At 51.7% G+C, this 17,817-nt stretch overlaps 1 protein-coding gene across 11 annotated transcripts in view; it reads left to right on the top strand.

Annotated features, from left to right (window-relative positions):
- The first annotated feature begins 3,885 nt into the window (after positions 1 to 3,885).
- WDR4 (WDR4 tRNA N7-guanosine methyltransferase non-catalytic subunit) overlaps positions 3,886 to 17,817 on the top strand; it is a 31,058-nt gene continuing 17,126 nt past the window's right edge. For 5 of the 11 annotated variants that reach the window (XM_054248933.2, XM_054248931.2, XM_035282869.3 and 2 more), the window contains exons 1-3: positions 3,886 to 4,032; positions 6,557 to 6,619; positions 7,429 to 7,569. In XM_054248933.2, coding sequence (XP_054104908.1) covers positions 3,944 to 4,032; positions 6,557 to 6,619; positions 7,429 to 7,569 — 293 coding nt within the window. In that variant the 5' untranslated portion in view covers positions 3,886 to 3,943. Of the gene's footprint in view, positions 4,033 to 6,556; positions 6,620 to 7,427; positions 7,570 to 9,709; positions 9,874 to 17,817 lie in introns of those variants that run through there. The other 6 variants (XM_078358802.1, XM_078358800.1, XM_078358799.1 and 3 more) reach the window with 4 other exon arrangements.

Genomic DNA, 17,817 nt, shown 5'->3' with positions numbered 1-17,817 from the left:
TGTTGGCCAGACTGGTCTTGAACTCCGGACCTCCAGTGATCTGCCCATCTTGGCCTCCCAAAGTGTTGGGGTTACAGGGGTGAGCCACTGCACCCGGCCAAAATCTTCAAAATTTGGCTCTTGTAGTAGATAGGGTTTTCCAGAAAAACAAAACCAAAAGGAGACATGTATGTATGCTATTTATTAATTTATCAGAGACAGGGTCTCCCTGTCACCCTGGCTGGAGTGCAGTGGCTCTACCTTGGCTCACTGCATACTCAACTTTCCCAGGCTCAGGTGATTCTACTACTTCAGACTCTCAAGTAGCTGGGAATACAGGTGCACACTACCACACCTGGCTAATTTTTGTATTTTTTGTAGAGACAGATTTTTACCATGTTGCCCAGGCTGGTCTGGAACTCTTGAGCTCAAGTAGTAGGCTGGCCTCCACCTCCCAAAGTGCTAGCATTACAGACGTGAGCCACTGTGCCCGGCTGACTCTGCCTCTTTATGAAATTAAATTTAAAAAAATTAGGCTGCGCAAGGTGGCTCACCCTTGTAATCCCAACATTTTGGGACGCTGAGGCAGGTGGATCACCTGAGGTCAGGAGTTCGAGACCAACCTCACCAACATGGAAAAACCCCGTCTCTACTAAAAATACAAAATTAAGGCTGGCACGATGGCTCACACCTGTAATCCCAGCACTTTGGGAGGCTGAGGTGGGCAGATCATGAGGTCAGGTGTTCAAGACCAGCCTGGCAAATATGGTAAAACCCTGTCTCTACTAAAAATACAAAAACTAGCTGGGCATGGTGGTGCACACCTGTAGTCCCAGCTACTCAGGAGGCTGAGGCAGTAGAATAGCTGGAACCCAGGAGGCGGAAGTTGCAGTGACCTGAGATCGCACCACTGACTCCAGCCTGGGTGACAGAGTGAGACTCTGTCTAAAAAAAAAAAAAAAAAAAAAAAATCTTGGCTGAGATGGGAGGATCACTTGAAGCTGGGCGTTTGGCACTTGCCTGGGCAATATAGCAAGACCCCAGTCTCTACAAAAAATTTAAAAGTGAATGGGCTGTGGTGCAAACCTGTAGTCCCAGCCACTCAGGTGACCAGGGTGGGACGATCCATCTGAGCCTAGGAGGTTGAGGCTGCAGTGAGCTCTGATTGTACCACTGCACTCCAGCCTGGGGACTGATTGGATATATAAAAAATCCATTCAGTTACATTCTAATCAATATCCCAGCAGGGATTTTCAGGAAAATTGACAACCTACTTACATCTTTTTTTTTTTTTTAAGATGGGGTTTTACCTTGATGGCCAGGCTGGTCTTGAACTCCTGACCTCAGGTGATCCACCCACCTCAGCCTCCCAAAGTGCTAGGATTACAGGCGTGAGCCACTGCACCCAGCCTTTTTTTTTTTTTTTTGATGGAGTTTTGCTCTTGTTGCCCAGGCTGGAGTGCAGTGGTGCAATCTCAGCTAACTGCAACCTCTGCCTCCTGGGTTCAAGTGATTCTTCTGCCTCAGCCTCCAGAGTAGCTGGGATTACAGGCACATGCCACCACACCGGGCTAATTTTTGTATTTTTAGTAGAAACAGCATTTTACCATGTTGGCGAGGCTGGTCTCAAACTCCTGACCTTAGGTGATCCACCTGCCTTGGCCTCTCGAAGTGCTGGGATTACAGGTGTGTGCTGCCACGCCAGGCCCTAGTTATAACACTTATATGGAGACAGAATCTTGCTCTTGTCATCCAGGCTGGAGTGCAGTGGCACAATCTTGGCTTACTGCAACCTCCGCCTCCCGGGTTCAAGCGATTCTCCTGGCTCAGCCTCCTGAGTAGCTGGGGTTACAGGCGCCTGCCACCATGATCAGCTTATTTTTGTATTTTTAGTAGAGCCAGGGTTTCACCATGTTAGCCAGGCTGGTTTGATCCTGACCTCAGGTGATCCACCTGCCTCGGCCTCTCAAGTGCTGGGATTGCAGGCGTGAGCCACTGTGCCCGGTCCACGAGGCTTATTTTAAAAACACTAGTGCATGGTGGCTCATGCCTGTAATCCAAGCACTTTGGAGGCCAAGGTGGGCGGATTAGCTGAGGTCAGGAGTTCAAGACAAGCCTGACCAACATGGTGAAACCCCGTCTTTATTAAAAAAAAAAAAAAGAAAAAAAAACACTAGTGGGAGTGACTTTTGGAGCATGGAGAGAACCTGAATCAAGATTCTTGAGAAGCCCACAGAGTTGTTGGTTTTTTTTTTTTTCTTTAGCCCACAACGTTTTTAAGGGACTTGTAGTGAACAAAACAGCACTAGCTGCCAAAATGTGGACACAACAGTTTAAAATGAAAAAAGGTCTCTGGGTCCGAAATTTGCTAATGATAGGAAATAGGCTGAGAAAGTTTCTCAAAGGCATTCTTCAAAATGGCCAAGAAGGTTCTGGCAAAGGAGGGTCACCCAGGAAGGCAGAGGCAAGAGTCGTGCTGAGATACAGCCTGGCGAGGTACTCCCAGCAGGCAGAACTTGGGTCTGGTTTAGGAACACTTCTTACCCCCCTAGGGCCTGAAAACATCTTCCAGTTTTATTTCAGAATTGCTGTGGACCGTGATTGTTCTGTCTCCTCCTCTTCTCTTTTTCACGTTGAGGTATTCATTGTGGTTATCTGGCCCATCATATGTTGAGTGCATGGGAGAGAAAATGCATCTTTTTAGTTTGTAAGTCTCTGGATCAAGAGGAGCTGCACTGGACAAGCCAATCTAGGACAGACAATGAGATCCTAGATTTTGTGCCTGATGTTGGGATTGGAAGAAGCTTTTGGGGATCTTGGGAGGAACACTGGAAACCAATCACAGTTTGGGTTGAAAATATCTCTCCTGTTTGGAAATTTTAAGGCATTTTTGGCTTGTCTAAGTGCACAGGTTAAGCAGGCTTACTTCCAGCAACCTCAGACTTGACCCCACCTATGTGACACCCACACCCATGACCACATCTTGGACTATTTTTTAATTTTTATTTTTTTGAGACAGTCTCGCTTTGTTGCCCAGGCTGGAGTGCAGTGGGGCAATCTCAACTCACTGCAACCTCCACCTCCCGGCTTCAAGCGATTCTCCTGCCTCAGCCTCCTGAGTAGCTGGGATTACAGGCGCGCGCCACTTCGCCCGGCTAATTTTTATTTCTAGTAGAGACAGGGCTTCACCATGCTGGTCTCGAACTCCTGACCTCAGGTGATCTGCCTCCCTTGACCTCCCAAAGTGCTGGGATTACAGGTGTGAACAACGGCTCCCAGCTCATTCACTTCTTTTTTTTTTTTTTTTTTTTTTTTTTTTAAGACGGAGTCTCACTCTTGTCATCCAGGCTGGAGTGCAATGGCATGACCTCGGCTCACCACAACCTCCGCCTTCTGGGTTCAAGCGATTCTCCTGCCTCAGCCTCCCGAGTGGCTGGGATTAAGGCGTGTGCTACCAGGCCCGGGTAATTTTGTATTTTTAGTCGGGACGGGGTTTCTCCACGTTGGTCAGACTGGTCTCGAACTCCCGACCTCAGGTGATCCGCCCGCCTAGGTCTCCCAAAGTGCAGGGAGTACAGGTGTGAGCCGCCGCGCCGGGCCTCATTCACTTCTTGAAGGATCATTTTTACCAGCCATCAAGTAGCTATCAGGTCCTACGTCTCTCCAGCTACGGCGGACAAAGATCCCCGTCTGGAGGAAAGGACGAACATTAGGCAAGCACTCGGAATCGCGCGAAGTGCACGCCGTCAGATCGCCATGGTGAGTGAGCGGCCCAGCCCGAAACACCGACGGCCACCAACCGCAAACGGGAGGACGGTCACAGCACCTGCAGCGCACGCGCAAGGCAGGCTCTTCCGTGGGGGATACGTCATCTCTCGGCGTCTACGCGTGACGTCACCGGCGGCCGCGGACAGGAAGAGGCTCTGGGGTGGCACATGTGTATGGCGGCGCGGCGGGCGGGTACATGGCGGGCTCTGTGGGACTGGCGTTGTGCGGGCAGACGCTGGTGGTGCGGGGCGGCAGCCGATTCCTGGCCACCTCCACTGCAAGCAGGTGAGGGGGCCTTGGTCTTGTCACAGGGAGCCCAGGCTGCGGGCGCGCGCCGGGCCCTGACTACGCGGCTTCTCCCGCACTGCCTGATCGCACCTGCTCTGGGGTGACCCAGGGGAACCCCGCTCCAGCCCAGGAGCCCTCCGCCGCTGTCTCTACCTGGCCGCGTGTCCGGGAGTGGGGAGATAAGCCAATCTAGGAGAGACCATGAGATCCTAGATTTCGGCGCCCCATAGGCCCCGGCGCGCTCCTCGCCCTAGTCGGCGAGTCTGCAGTGTTCTCGCCCGGTTAGCGCCAGGTCACTTCCAGTCTCGGCGGCGCCGGCGGGGATCCTGACCGCTTGGCAAGGCCGGGCCGAATACGCTGTGAAGACCTGGGAAGAAGGGGGTCTCGGGTTTCCCTGATGAGAGGGGCGGGGCTTACGACGAGCTCGCTGACCCCCGAGCGGGCTCCCTCTCTTTGCAGGGGTGCTTGTCCCCTCTTCCCGGCCTGCAGCCACCTACCCGGCCTTAATTGCTCCTTAGGACTCCCGGGTCGTCTCTGACACTTACACAACAGACCCGAGGCTGCACGTAGAGCTCGCAGCTGCCCCTCCCTAGCGACCCTTCACATGGCTCGAGTTTTGCTTTCTGTAATTTTATTCTCCATCCTTATTGTATCACCAGTGCTAGGACGACGCCGGGGATTTTTAAATTAGTAAATGTTTGTTGATGGGACAGTCCCGACTTAGGACTCTCGGAGCTATTAGTAGTGTTGTCAGTTTCAGCCGTCATTTTCTTTCCCAGGTGGTTTGTGATTTAATACTTGAAACAGATGCTGTGTCTGTCAGATGTACTTATATTCTTTGCTTTCAGAAAGCCAATTCGATGTTAAATTAGGTCTTACAAAAATTGTACTCAGAAACCTGTCATGTATCCAAGATAATGTTGCTTTAGAGACTCACGGTCTAATACCTGCCCAGAGTGAGCTGTGGATGCGTTAGACATGATGTGCTTACCATCAGTCTACGCATTTTGAGGAAATTCTAGCGGCTGGTGGAGTTTCCGACTTGGAAGACAAGTCCACTGTTCCATATGGAAAGTTTTTTGGTGCACTTTAAAGGCTATAAATAAGTACAAGCTACGTGCCAGGGTAGGGGATGGGATAAACTGAAGAGAGTTTAGATTCAGTATGGAAGATGGGTGATTGTTATGTTGGTAAGTGCTTGGAGTCATGGGAACATTTTCAGGTAGGTGAGATGCGTTTCTGAATAGGTAATGGCTCTTTGAAATTTGTATAGAGAATCCCACTGAAAACTCAACAGCATCAGAACATCGCTTAGATTTTCTGGTGCCTGAAGGAATAGCATAAGAATAACGTTATTAATTCCTGTTGAGTGTTTACCCCTCGTTTGTTTTACTGATTTTTTTTTTTTTTTTTTTTTTTTCTGAGACAGTCTCACTCTGTCTCCCAGGCTGGAATGCGGTGGCAGGATCTTGGCTCACTGCAACCACTGCCACGCGGGTTCAAGTGATTTTCCTGCCTCAGTCTCCCGAGCGATTCTCCTGCCTCAGTCTCCTGAGCAGCTGTAATTACAGGCACCCACCACTGCGCCTGGCTAATTTTTGTATTTTTAGTAGAGACAGGGTTTCACCATCTTGGTCAGGCTGGTCTTGAACTCTTCACCTCGTGAGCCACCCACCTCAACCTCCCAAAGTGCTGGGACGACAAGCGTGAGCCACCCGCCTGGCCTGGACTTTTTTTTCCCACAGAACTATTGGGTTGTATATGATATACTCCAATAAGAGATTAAGCAACTAAAGTTGTTAACTGTTCCCTGAAACATTATATCTAGACAGTTTTCTTGTCATGGATAAGACCTTTAATGAATATGCAAATATTTTTTGATCTACAGAGAAAAAAAATCTTTTTTTTTTTTTTTTTTTTTTAAACAACGTTCTCCTTTAAAAATCATTGTTGCTGGACACAGTGGCTGATGCCTATAATCCCAGCACTTTGGGAAATGGAGGCAGGTGGATCGCCTTAGGTCAGGAGTTCGAGATCAGCCTGGCCAGTATAGTGAAACCCCATCTCTACTAAAAATACAAAAAATTAGCTGGACATGGTGGTGGGCGCCTGTAATCCCAGCTACTCGGGAGGCTGAGGCGGGAGAGTCACTTGAACCCGGGAAGTGGAGGTTTCAGTGAGCTGAGATTGCACCATTGCACTCCAGCCTGGGTGACAGAGTGAGACTGTCTCAAAAAAAATTATAAAAACATAATTTTTGGGGGGTGGGGACTAGGGGAGGGGTAGCATTAGGAGAGAAGTACCTTATGTAGATGACAGATCGATGGGGACAGCAAGCCACCATGGCACGTATATACGTATGTAACAGACCTGCATGTTCTGCACATATACCCCAGAACTTAAAGTGTAATCATTTAAAAAAAAAGTATTGTGAATAAAAGATTATTCTAAATTAAAAAAAAATCATTGTTACTTCTCTTTAATGATGACGCCTTTTAAAATCATTGTTATTTACCTTTAGTGATGACGGCCCCTTCATCTATGACTGCAGTGCTGCAGAACAGAAGCCACAAGAAAATAAAGGGTGAGATGTGGGCCTGATTTAATGGTTTGATAACGGGACCAGAGGGTCTAAGAAGCAATTGTTGTCTTACTTGCTGAATTCTTAGCTTCTGTCACACAACGGTGCGGCTAAGTACCACTTCAGGAAAGACGTGTAAAAGTAACTTTCAAATTAGAAATTAAGAGTACATTGTTGGCTGTACTCTTTTTTTTTTTTTTTAAAGATAGAGACAGGGTTTCACCATGTTGGCCAAGCTGGTCTCGAACTCCTGGCCTCAAGTGATCCACCCACCTCAGCCTCCCAGAGTGCTGGGATTTCAGGTGTGAGCCACCGTGCCTGGCCAGCTGTACTCTTAATGGTGGCTCATGCCTATCATCCTAGCACTTTGGGAGGCCAAGGCAGGCAGATCACCTGAGGTCAGAAGTTCCAGACCATCCTGGCCAACATGGCAAAAGCCTGTCTACTAAAAATACAAGAAATTGGCTGGGCGTGGTGGCAGGCACCTGTAATCCCAGCTACTGGGGAGGCTGAGGCAGGAGAGTCACTTGAATCTGGGAGGCAGAGGTTGCAGTGAGCCAAGAGTCTCACTCTGTTGCCCGGGCTGGAGTGCAGTGGCTCAGTCTTGGCTCACTGCAACCTCCACCTCCTGGGTTCAAGGGATTCTCCTGCCTGAGCCTCCCATATCCCCGTAATATGTCTGCATTTTTGCTATGTGCGCCTCTTAACAATTTCTGCCACTTCCCATGTAAGCAATTTCCATGCTGGCCATCAAGGAATGCAGCCTCATCTCCTTTGGTGAGGCTTAACCATCTTCCTCCTCTCTTCCTCAGGGAGGACGCGCCCTTGGTCCAGGGGAGCGGTGTGATTCTGGCGTCCACCTTCTCCAAGTCTGGCAGCTATTTTGCTTTAACTGATGACAGTAAGCGTCTGATTCTTTTCCGTACAAAACCATGGCAATGCCTGAGTGTCAGGTATGAGATGCTAACGTTGATGATTAAGATGTCAAATGCACACTTACACTTGCATGCCTGTAGCAGTAGTGACCGTACCACGGTGATAAGTGGTGGGTGCTGAGCCACAGGTGGTGCCGGACACAGCTTTCAGCACTGCATGTGAGTTAGCTGATCCAAGCCTCGCAGCAGCTCCGGGAGGGTGCAGGGGTGCTGTTCTAGCCCACATTGGGTGGTGAGGTGTTGGGTACCTCCAGTCAGTGGGGTCGGAAGGCAGAGCCGGGCCCTGTATCTGGTCCCTCCGCTTGCAGCATTGGTGCCCCTGCTGTCCAGAGCGGTCCTCTGTCCTAGTGATGAGTGGGAACAAGGCAGTGCACCTGCACTGGGAGAGGGTTAGGGATTTGGGGTGCCTCGAGGGGTCTGTACCACGGTGTTAGGCGAGGTGGGTTTAGTGCGTGTATTTCTGAGTGTCTGAAGAGTGGGTGGGGAGTGGATCCCCTTGGATGGGGAGGCCAGTAACTCTGGCAAGAACAGAGATACTGCTGTGCTTTGCCCTCTTGCAAGCAAAGTCTGGAAAGATTCTTCTGCCTTCCTTTTTTTTCTTTTTTTGTGATAGAGTCTCACTCTGTGGCCCAGGCTGGAGTGCAGCAGTTCCATCTCAGCTCAAGCAGTTCTCTTGCCTTAGCCTCCCAAGTAGCTGGAATTACGGGTGCATGCCACCACATCTGGCTAAGTTTTTCTATTTTTAATAGAGATGGGGGTCTCACCATGTTGGCCAGGCTGGTCTTGAACTCCTGACCTCAGGTGATCCACCTACCTTGGCCTCCCAAAGTGTTGGGGTTACAGGTGTGAGCCACCATGCCCTGCTCCCTATTCCTCTTCAAAGTGTTCTACATCACTTTCTGAAAGGGCGGGAACCCTGCTGTTCTGGGACTCTCTCCAGGCCCTGGGCTTTTCTCACTACCAGCATGTCCTTGTGAGAGGAGGCAGGGGACACTGGTACACAGCGTTGGGCAGATTGACATTTTTGTCGCCTCCGACAGTCTCCTACTATTCGGTTAATAGAGTTAGGGCTAGAATCATTCTGACTGTTCTGTAACCTTGATGTAAACACACACGGAGCAGAATCACTGCTGGGTGCTTCATTTTCACCTCCCTGAAGCTGTGTGCATGGTGTAACTGCTCCCTGATGCCTGATAGTCAGTTGCAATGTTTGAGCTCCTGAGGTTAAGGAATATCTGTTTGTAGCTGGCTCACACACTCATATGGGGTTCAGCTAAGCCTTTCAGATTTTTATTTCGTCGTCTTTTTTTTTTTTTTTTTGAGAAGGGTCTCACTCTTTCACCCAGGCGGGAATGCAGTGGTGTGATCTTGGTTCACTGCAGCCTCCACCTCCTGGGTTCAGGTGATTTTCTCACCTCAGCCTCTCGAGTAGCTGGGACTATAGGTGCACACCACCATGCCTGGCTAATTTTTGTATTTTTTTTTTTTAGCCGAAACAGGGTTTCACCATGTTTGCCAGGCTGGTCTCGAACTCCTGACCTCAGATGATCTGCCTGCCTTAGCCTCCCAAAATTCTGGGATTACAGGTGTGACCCACCGCTTCCAGCCTCATCTTACTTTCAAAGGGAAGAGTAGAAAACCAAATTTGGCCGGGCATGGTGGCTCACGCCTGTACTCGTGGTAGAGATAGGGGTCTCTACTAAAAATAGAAAATTAGCCAAACATGGTGGTGCATCCCTGTAGTTCCAGCTACTCGGGAGGCTGAGGCAAGAGAATCACCCGAATCCAGGAGGCGGAGGGTGCGGTGAGCCAAGATCACGCCACTGTGTTCCAGTCTGAGTGACCAGTGAAACTCCATCTCAAAAAAAGAAAAAAAAGGCAAATTCTAGGTGGTATCAAAAGCAGCGAACGCCTGCTCTGTCCTCTCTTCCAGGCGGATAAAAAGAAAGCCCTGAAACGCTGCGTGGTTTCTATGTGTGGGCTTTTGTGTATGTGGGTTTTACTGTATACGTTTATGTACTTGTGATCTACAGTATGTTTTTGTGTTTTGTGTATCAGATAGGTTTTTTGAGAATGGTTTAAAAACTGAAAACAAAATGAAATGGAAGAGTATGCGATAGTCTCCCTCCCCACCCTGCTTCTGGCTCCCTTCCCATAGGTAGTGATGGTTTCTCAGTAGGAAAATGCCTTTTAAATGCATATCCCGACGTGTCCGAGTTATAACTGATGAGAAATGGCTGCTTCCACCTGACTGCTGTGGAGCGCATCATCTTTATGTTGAAAGGCCTGAGAACAGCATCTTCTCACTAAGAGAGCCGAAACGTAAGTCGTTTAGGACCCAGAATATACAAGGTGGGAAGTGTTTTCAGGATTCAGGGTGAATGCCTCAAGGTGGCCTTGAGGTGTCCTGCCCCAAGCCCCTCTGCAGGAATCTCTGCAGGTGACAGGGGCTCTCTGGTAGGTTGGTCTTGACTTTGGGTTTCTCGGACAAATTGGGAAGGAGGGATGGACAGGTTTCACCTCTCAATGTTGAAACAAGATGGTGGTTGTCCTAGTATGCTTGAGCTAACAAGATACCACAGACTGGGGGCCTGAAATGACAGTTTTCTCACTGTTTTCGGGGCTGGAAGACCAAGATCAAGGGGTTGGCAGGGAGGGCTGGTTCCTCTGAGGTCCCTCTCTGCCTCGTGGGTGGCATCTTCTCCCTGTGTCCTCACAGAGTCTTCCTCTTGTGTGCCTATGTCCTCATCTCCTGTTCCTATAAGGATACCAGTTCAGATGGGTCAGGGCCACCCCAGTGACCTCTGTTTCACAGATAGGGTAAAGGCCCTATCCAAAATCAGTCACCTTCTGAGGTCCCAGCTAGGTCAGGCTTCACATAGGAGTTGTGGGTTGGGGGATTCGGTTTAGCACGGAACAGTTCATCTTGCCTTGCTGACACTGGCTGCCTCAGAGAGCTTTCCTGATTCACATGAGATTCTCAAAGGAGGCTTTGACTCCTGAAAGTTAAAAATGAAATGCTCTGAAGGAGTCTGGTGGTAACTCTTTTCCTAAAGTAAAGGCCTGGCTGAGCTCAGACATAGGCGTGTGCCTAAGAGCTGCCTGGGTGTCTTGTGAAAGTGCAGACTTTGATTCATTTCATCTGGGCCAGGCCATGCGCTCTGCAGTTTATTTATTTATTTATTTGTTTTGAGACAGGCTTGCTCTGTTCCCAGGCTGGAGTGCGGTGGCCCAGTCCTGGCTCACTGCAGCCTCCACCTCCTGGGTTCAAGCGATTCTCCTGCCTCAGCCTCCTGAGCAGCTGGGATTACAGGGGCTTGCCACCAGGCCCAGTTAATTTTGTATTTTTAGTAGATGTGGGATTTTGCCATTTTGGTCAGGCTGGTCTTGAACTCCTGACGTCAGGTGATCACTCCTCGGCCTCCCGAAATGCTGGGATTACAGGTGTGAGCCGCTGTGCCCAGCTACAGCAGTTCTCTTGACTGCCTCTCTACTGGTGCTCAGCATTTTTCACTTACCATTTTGCTTGTCTTGATATTTAAAAGGCACTTCAGGGAATAATCCGACACAGATGTAATATTTCCCATATGTGAGTAAATCTGTAGGAGAAATACCCCAAAATGAATTGTGAGGTCAAAAGGTGTGTGCTTTTGTCATTTAGATATGTAATCCCTTTTTGCCTTCCAAAGGGGTTCTCTCCCTCCCAGAGTCTGAGTGCTCTGTTTCCTCACCGTGGATAATAACACCTCGTGCCGTCAGACTGTTGACTCTGAGTCTGATGGAAGCAACATGGGATCTTGAGTACCTGTTTTATTATGAATGAGGAAGAGCAACTTTTTGTTTGTTTGTTTGAGACGGAGTTTCACTCTTGTTGCCCAGACTGGAGTGCAGTGGCGCTATCTCGGCTCACTCCAACCTCTGCTTCTCCTGCCTCAGCTTCCTGAACAGCTGCCATTACAGGTGTGCACCACCACACCTGGTTAATTTTTTAATTGCTTTTAGTAGCGATGGGGTTCCCAGTGTCAGCCGGGCTGGTCTCAAAACTCCTGACCTCAGGTGATCCGCCCACCTTGGCCTCCCAAAGTGCTGGGATTACAGGCTGGAGCCACTGGCTCCTGGCTGGAAGAGCAACTTTTTATGTACTTAAGAATCATTTGTGTTTTGTAAGCTTTTTTTGCCATATCCTGTGTTTTTCTGTTGGGGTATTGTTTATTGGTTTGTAGGAGCTTTTTATATTAGGACTCTTATTTTTACAAAATGAGCCTATCTCCCAAAGTGTCACCTTTCTGTGGCACAGGTGTGTAAGGTGAGCTTCACGGGTGACCACTGAGACTGGATTCACGTTTTCCAGTACCCTTGCCTGAGCTGGCAGAACCTCAAAGCCCTGGGGTGGAGAACAGGTGCAGAGCTGAGACCTGTGTGCTGTGTCGGTGGCTCTCAGGTGGGGTCCACTTCCTCAGATGTTAGTGGGACGTGTGGGTTCCCGTTCAGCTGCGGTGAGTGGGGTCGCAGAAGTCGGGAGCAAGTTCTCACTTCTGCCTGCTTCCTCTGGAGTAGTTTGGTGTCCTCCCTGCTACCTTGTGCCTTGTTAATCGTTTGGTTTTGTCCATACAGAAAATCATACTGAGAAGTACAAAGTGAGAACAGTAGCAACACCCTGGATTTCCGCACCCGGAGCCCCAGTTTGCGACGAGCCCGGGCCAGGCCCTCCTGGTCTCTGCGGATGTCTGACAGTAGCTGCGTGCGTTACACTGTAGCGTCAGTGCCAGCCCGGAGCCTGTTTTCCCCCAGGCAGTGCTGACCACACTGTCACTCCCTGTTGCTGGGCCGTTAGGTTGTTTCCACCGTTCCTCTGTTCAAATGCTGCCGTTTCCTTGTACCTCTTCCTGCCTTTATACCCCGGGAAGTTGGAGTCAGAGCAAGTTTGCCAGGGGAGGCGTGGACAGCATCGGTATTGGCACTGACGTGTGACAGCACACACAGCGAAGCTTCCCTAGCCTCCGTGTCCGGCGGTTTTGTTTGGGTGGATCACATGCTGTCCGGGTGGCTGACCTTTAGCTCCCAGCCCCTGCAGAGGTGGAGGGGCTACCTTGTGGCCCAGGCTGCTGCCCTAAATCTCGTTCTTAGATTGCCTGTGGGGCCTAAGGCCCCTACTCTTGGAGATGAGGCCAAAGGCAAGGTTACTTCACTATGCACAGGCGTACCTAGTGCTAAGGCTTTTGATATTTGGTACCAGACACCATTTGAGGAGTAGCTGCTGCCTGCTGAGGGTGAGAGGAGGCTGGATCTGGCCATGTGCCGCAGGCCTGGCTGGCGGTGGGGTGAGCTGGCAGGGAGCTCACATGTGTCTTGCAGACGCTGACTCTATCACACCTGGGCAGTGTTGTGGCTGTGAAGTTCTGAGCTTGCCAGAAAGATGGAGACATGAGTGGGATGTCACTCGAACTCAGTGTGGGCTCACTGTCCAGAGGTAGTGTCTCACTTTGAACTTGGAGAAAGGGGATGTCCAGTCAGCCTGTCCGCTGTCCCCTGGTTCCTAACAGCCAAGCTTCTTCACTGTGATGGAAGCGTGGAGGCCCAGGGCTCCTGCAGGCGTTGTGACTACTCCAGGGGGATGGAGCCTCTTCTCCTGCCATCACGCATGGTCTGAGGACAGAGGAATCTAGAATTCTCTCCACTCATGTTGTTGCCTGTGGCAGTTGGCTTCTTGGAGGAGGTCATTTGAGGGCAGGAGCTCCGGAGTCGGGGCTCGTGGTGGGTGCAGACACTGCTTCGGCCTGTGTGGTGGCTGGGCGTCTTCAGCCTTGTTTATAGGTGCTTTGCCAAGAGGGAGATGTCTTGCTGTGTGAAGGTCGCGTGCTGGTGTGATTCTCTGTATGTAAACACCTGATCAGACACTGGGAGGCTGGTACGGTGGTTCACACCTGTAATCCTGGCACTTTGAGAGGCCAAGGTGAACGGATCTCTTGAGGCCAGCAGCTCGAGGCCAGTCTGGGTAACACAGCTCTCGTCTACAAAAAACCAAAAGCAGCGTTGGAGAGTGGGCGGTGCAGCTAGGTTAAGTATCCCTAGCCTGAAATTCAAAGTGCTTCAGAATCCAGAAGCTTTTGACTTGGACGAGGTGCTTGAAGGACGTGCTCAGTGCAACGTTTTGGATTAGGATGCTGAGCCAGTACGTATTTGCAGATATTCCAAAACCTGAAAAATCTGAAGTGCAGAAGCACTTTTGGTCCAGAGCATTTGGGACGAGGGATGGGCAGCCTGTGGCATGTGAGCAAGGAACAGTGGCTGGCTCCTGACAATGCCCCTTTAACTGTGCGTTCCTCTCTCTTTTTTTTTGGTTTGGCAGTGGGGGCGTGTCTCTCTGTTGCCCAGGCTGGAGTGCGGTGGCATGGTCTCAGCTCACTGCAACCTCCGCCTCCTGGGTTCAAGGGATTCGCCTGCCTCAGCCTCCTGGGTAGCTGGGATTATAGGAACGAGCCACCACTCCTGACCTAATTTTTGTAGTTTTAGTAGAGACGGGGTTTTGCCACGTTGGCCAGGCTGGTCTTGAACTCTTGACCTCAGGTGATCTACCCACCTCGGCCTCCCAAAGTGCTAGGATTACAGGCGTGGGCCACCATACCCGGCCTGCTCTTGGTTTTGAAAGTGATATCAGCAGTATAACTTCATGTAGAAATGTTTGCCCTCGATGGTGTGGAAGACAGACCATGTGACTTGATGCAGTCCAGGCAGCAGATAAAATCTGGCCTCAATGGTGTGGCCTGGGATTTCCCCTGACCTTGGTGCAGGGTATGCGTTGCTGCGTCCCCTTTCTCTAGTTAAACTGCAGGACAGTGGGTGAAGGTGGGAAGTTAACTGCCACTTTCAACATGAGTTGGCAAATTCCTCAATACCTTTTTTATTTTTTTGGAGGCAGAGTCTTACTCTGTCGCCCAGGCTGGAGTGTGCAGTGGCATGATCTTGGCTCACTGCAACCTCCACCTCCTGGGTTCAAACGATTCTCCTGCCTCAGCCTCCCAAATAGCTGGGACTACAGGCACAGGCCACTATGCCTGGGTAATTTTTGTAATTTTTAGTAGAGATGGGTTTTACCATATTGGACAGGCTGATCTCGAGCTCCTGACCTCATGATCCGCCCACCTGGGTCTCCCAGAGTGCTGGGATTATAGGTGTGAGTCACCATGCCCAGCCATTCTCAATACTCTTTTTAAAATTCCTTTAGAATTGTGGGTTTGTGAACTTTTCAGCATCCATAAAGGTGGAGTGAAATCTTTACCCTTTCTCAGTGGGAAATTGGAGGGGATTATTGAGGCAGGGGAGTAGATTTGGGGGATGAGAGTGGGGCAGGGAAAAGGGCATAGGGTGAGGAGAGGACCGGGGTGAGTAGAACCGTGCTGAGCTAGCAGGTGGCACCCTGTGGCTGGTTCACAAACATGGGGGCCACTCCCCATACCTGGGGGCTTCTTATGCAGACTCTGGGATTGGGATGTACCCTCTCCCCAGAGAACCGCCCACCCTTAGCACATCCACCTCCATTCCGTTTTAGGGCTTCCATGTACTCGTGTGGCCTGTGTGCATTTCGCTGACCCTGCATCCCTGTGGTACTCCCTGAGCTGGGTGAGAGCCCAGGCTTTGTTACTCTGCTGCTGCTGCTAAGCTCCTGTTGAAGGGCTTTGAAGCACGGGCAAGATGCAAGTTGTGGGCAGCAAGGGTTCTTTCCCAGGTCGCAGTTGAGAGCCTCAGAGGCCAGAATGCCTGCAACCTGGGCAGTCAGGAGGCTCGTGGCCTGAGGGACCGAGGCCAGGTTTTCCAAACAAGATGAGGACGCAGGATTACAAGTGATGCGTTTGATTTGACATGTGCGTTTATGAGGGAGAAATCCTCCCAGTGGAATCAGTGTTTCCAGAAATGCCCTCGAGAGCCACAGCAGCACGTGGGAAAGGCAGAGCCCGGGAGACCATCGGATTGGCTCTGCCTGCGGGCTGGAGAGAGAGCGCCTGGCTGCTGGACTGTGGGTGTCGGGGGGTGGGCTAGAAGGAGGGCGCTGGTGTCCTCAGTGCTCTGGAGGGGGCTCAGGGCAGCGCCAACTCAGTCCCGGGGCTCGGGGCTCAGCCACTGGACTCCTGGTGGAGGACAGAGGGGCCTGTGGAGGCAGGTGCCTGCTTGCTGGTTCTGCTGGTCTCTGGGTGACGAACCCAGCCACTGTGGAGGGAGAGCTGAGACCCGAGACCCTGCACAGGCTGGGGGTCTGGAGGTGGGCGGGGTTGTGCCTCCACTTGACGTCCAGTGACCTGCCCTATGCTGTGACCTCCCTCAGATCCTGGCACCCAAGCCCACGAGTATGGCTCAGCTGCGTACTAGAATTGATGCCAGGATAAGTCCAGCTGGAGAGGCTGGGTGGGAGCCTCTGGCTGGGGCAGAACGAAGGGACGAGGAGCAGTGCCCTCTGGCTGAGCTAGGCGGGAGGTGCAGTGTCGGGGGCCATCCCTGCCACATGCCATCCAGCCTGTGGGGGATGAGCACCCTGTGAGTCCAAATCCATCCCTCCTCCCCGTGGTGTCGTCTGGAGCCACCCCCTGTGCCACCTCCCCGTGGTGTCCTCTGGGGCTGCCCCTGTGCCACCGTGGTCAAATCCATCCCTCCTCCCCGTGGTGTCCTCTGGGGCTGCCCCTGTGCCACCGTGGTCAAATCCATCCCTCCTCCCCGTGGTGTCCTCTGGGGCTGCCCCTGTGCCACCGTGGTCAAATCCATCCCTCCTCCCCGTGGTGTCGTCTGGGGCTGCACCTGTGCCACCGTGGTCAAATCCATCCCTCCTCCCCGTGGTGTCCTCTGGGGCTGCCCCTGTGCCACCGTGGTCAAATCCATCCCTCCTCCCCGTGGTGTCGTCTGGGACTGCACCTGTGCCACCGTGGTCAAATCCATCCCTCCTCCCCGTGGTGTCGTCTGGGGCTGCACCTGTGCCACCGTGGTCAAATCCATCCCTCCTCCCCGTGGTGTCCTCTGGGGCTGCACCTGTGCCACCGTGGTCATGTTTGTGGCAGCTGCTTAATGAGCCCATCAGCCGTCGGGGGCTGTGTGGCTGGCGCGGTGCAGGGCATTTAAGTCACAGCACACCCTGAGGATTCTGATTAATCCTGCCCCAGAGCCCAGTTATCTCTCTTAGTCCTTGTTTTCTCCTGTTCGTGCGTTATGCCTCCCTTCTGCCTTCCTGCTGCAGCTCCACTGCTCGGCTGCAGGGCTGGAGGAGGGGCGCTGCTTCGGGTCTGCACTGTGGCCCAAAGGCTGTGCCTGCATTTTTCTGTCCTCTTGTCCCTCTGGCCCTGAGAGAAACACAGGGGCCTTGCTGGAGACAGCGTTCCTGAAGCTTCCGTCCCCATTTCTGGCCGCAGTGGGCCAGGCGCCCTGTGCTTGCCTGCCTGGTGTTGGTTGTGTTTTGGGTGGTGGGCGCTGCCACAGCCCTGGGGGTGGGGAAGCTGGGTTAGCTGCCGTTCTGTGGTGAGGCCATGTGGCTGACTGCGTGTGTGGGAAGCTGTGTTACAAGCCCCATCTATGTAAAACAGAGCATGGGTCGCTGCCTTGTGGAGAGGACATGCATGCCAAAGGAGGCTCGAGTAGAAATGGTGTGGAAAACGATTGCCCCAGGAAGCCGGGGCCAGAGAGGGAGGGAGCTGGGACTTTGTTTCTTACTGAACCAGCGTGCAGACATGCTGCACCGTAACTCCGGCGCATCCGTGAGTCTGGGTCAAGGTTGGATTTGTGGATGTGCTGATCTGGATGTGGACCGGGGAGCGCAGGCCTCTCTCACGTGCTGGATAGCCGTGCTTCCTCCCGAGGAGGCTCAGGTGCTGCCTCACGGCTGTCCTGGGCTGGATCCTTCCCGGGGCACAGCTCTCTGTCTGAGGCTCCTGGTCTGAGCAGCAGCAGTCAGTGCGCGTCAGGGGTGCGGCAAGGCTGGGGTGCCCTGGAGGCTGGTGCCTGCCCTTGTCCTTGACAGTGGTGGTGTTTATGGAGAGGGCTGGTGTCTCCCTCAATGCACGATGAAGACTGGGGTCAAGGAACCATTCCCCGTTTCTTGCTGACAGTTTTCAAACACAGGAAAGTTGAGAATTTTGTCACCCATTTATCCACCACCTAGATCCCACCATCAGGAGCAATTTTCTTAAATGAAAACGTGGTGAAAGGAAATGTGTTGAAGATGTTGGCTGTGATCCAGTTGTCAGCATTGCTGAACGTTTTTGGCCCATCTTCAGCAGCTGGAAACAG

Source organism: Callithrix jacchus, chromosome 21, assembly GCF_049354715.1.
Source record: "Callithrix jacchus isolate 240 chromosome 21, calJac240_pri, whole genome shotgun sequence".
Lineage (NCBI taxonomy): Eukaryota > Metazoa > Chordata > Mammalia > Primates > Cebidae > Callithrix > Callithrix jacchus.
Note: the sequence above shows the minus strand (reverse complement) of the source record. Positions and strands in the feature narration are given on the sequence as shown.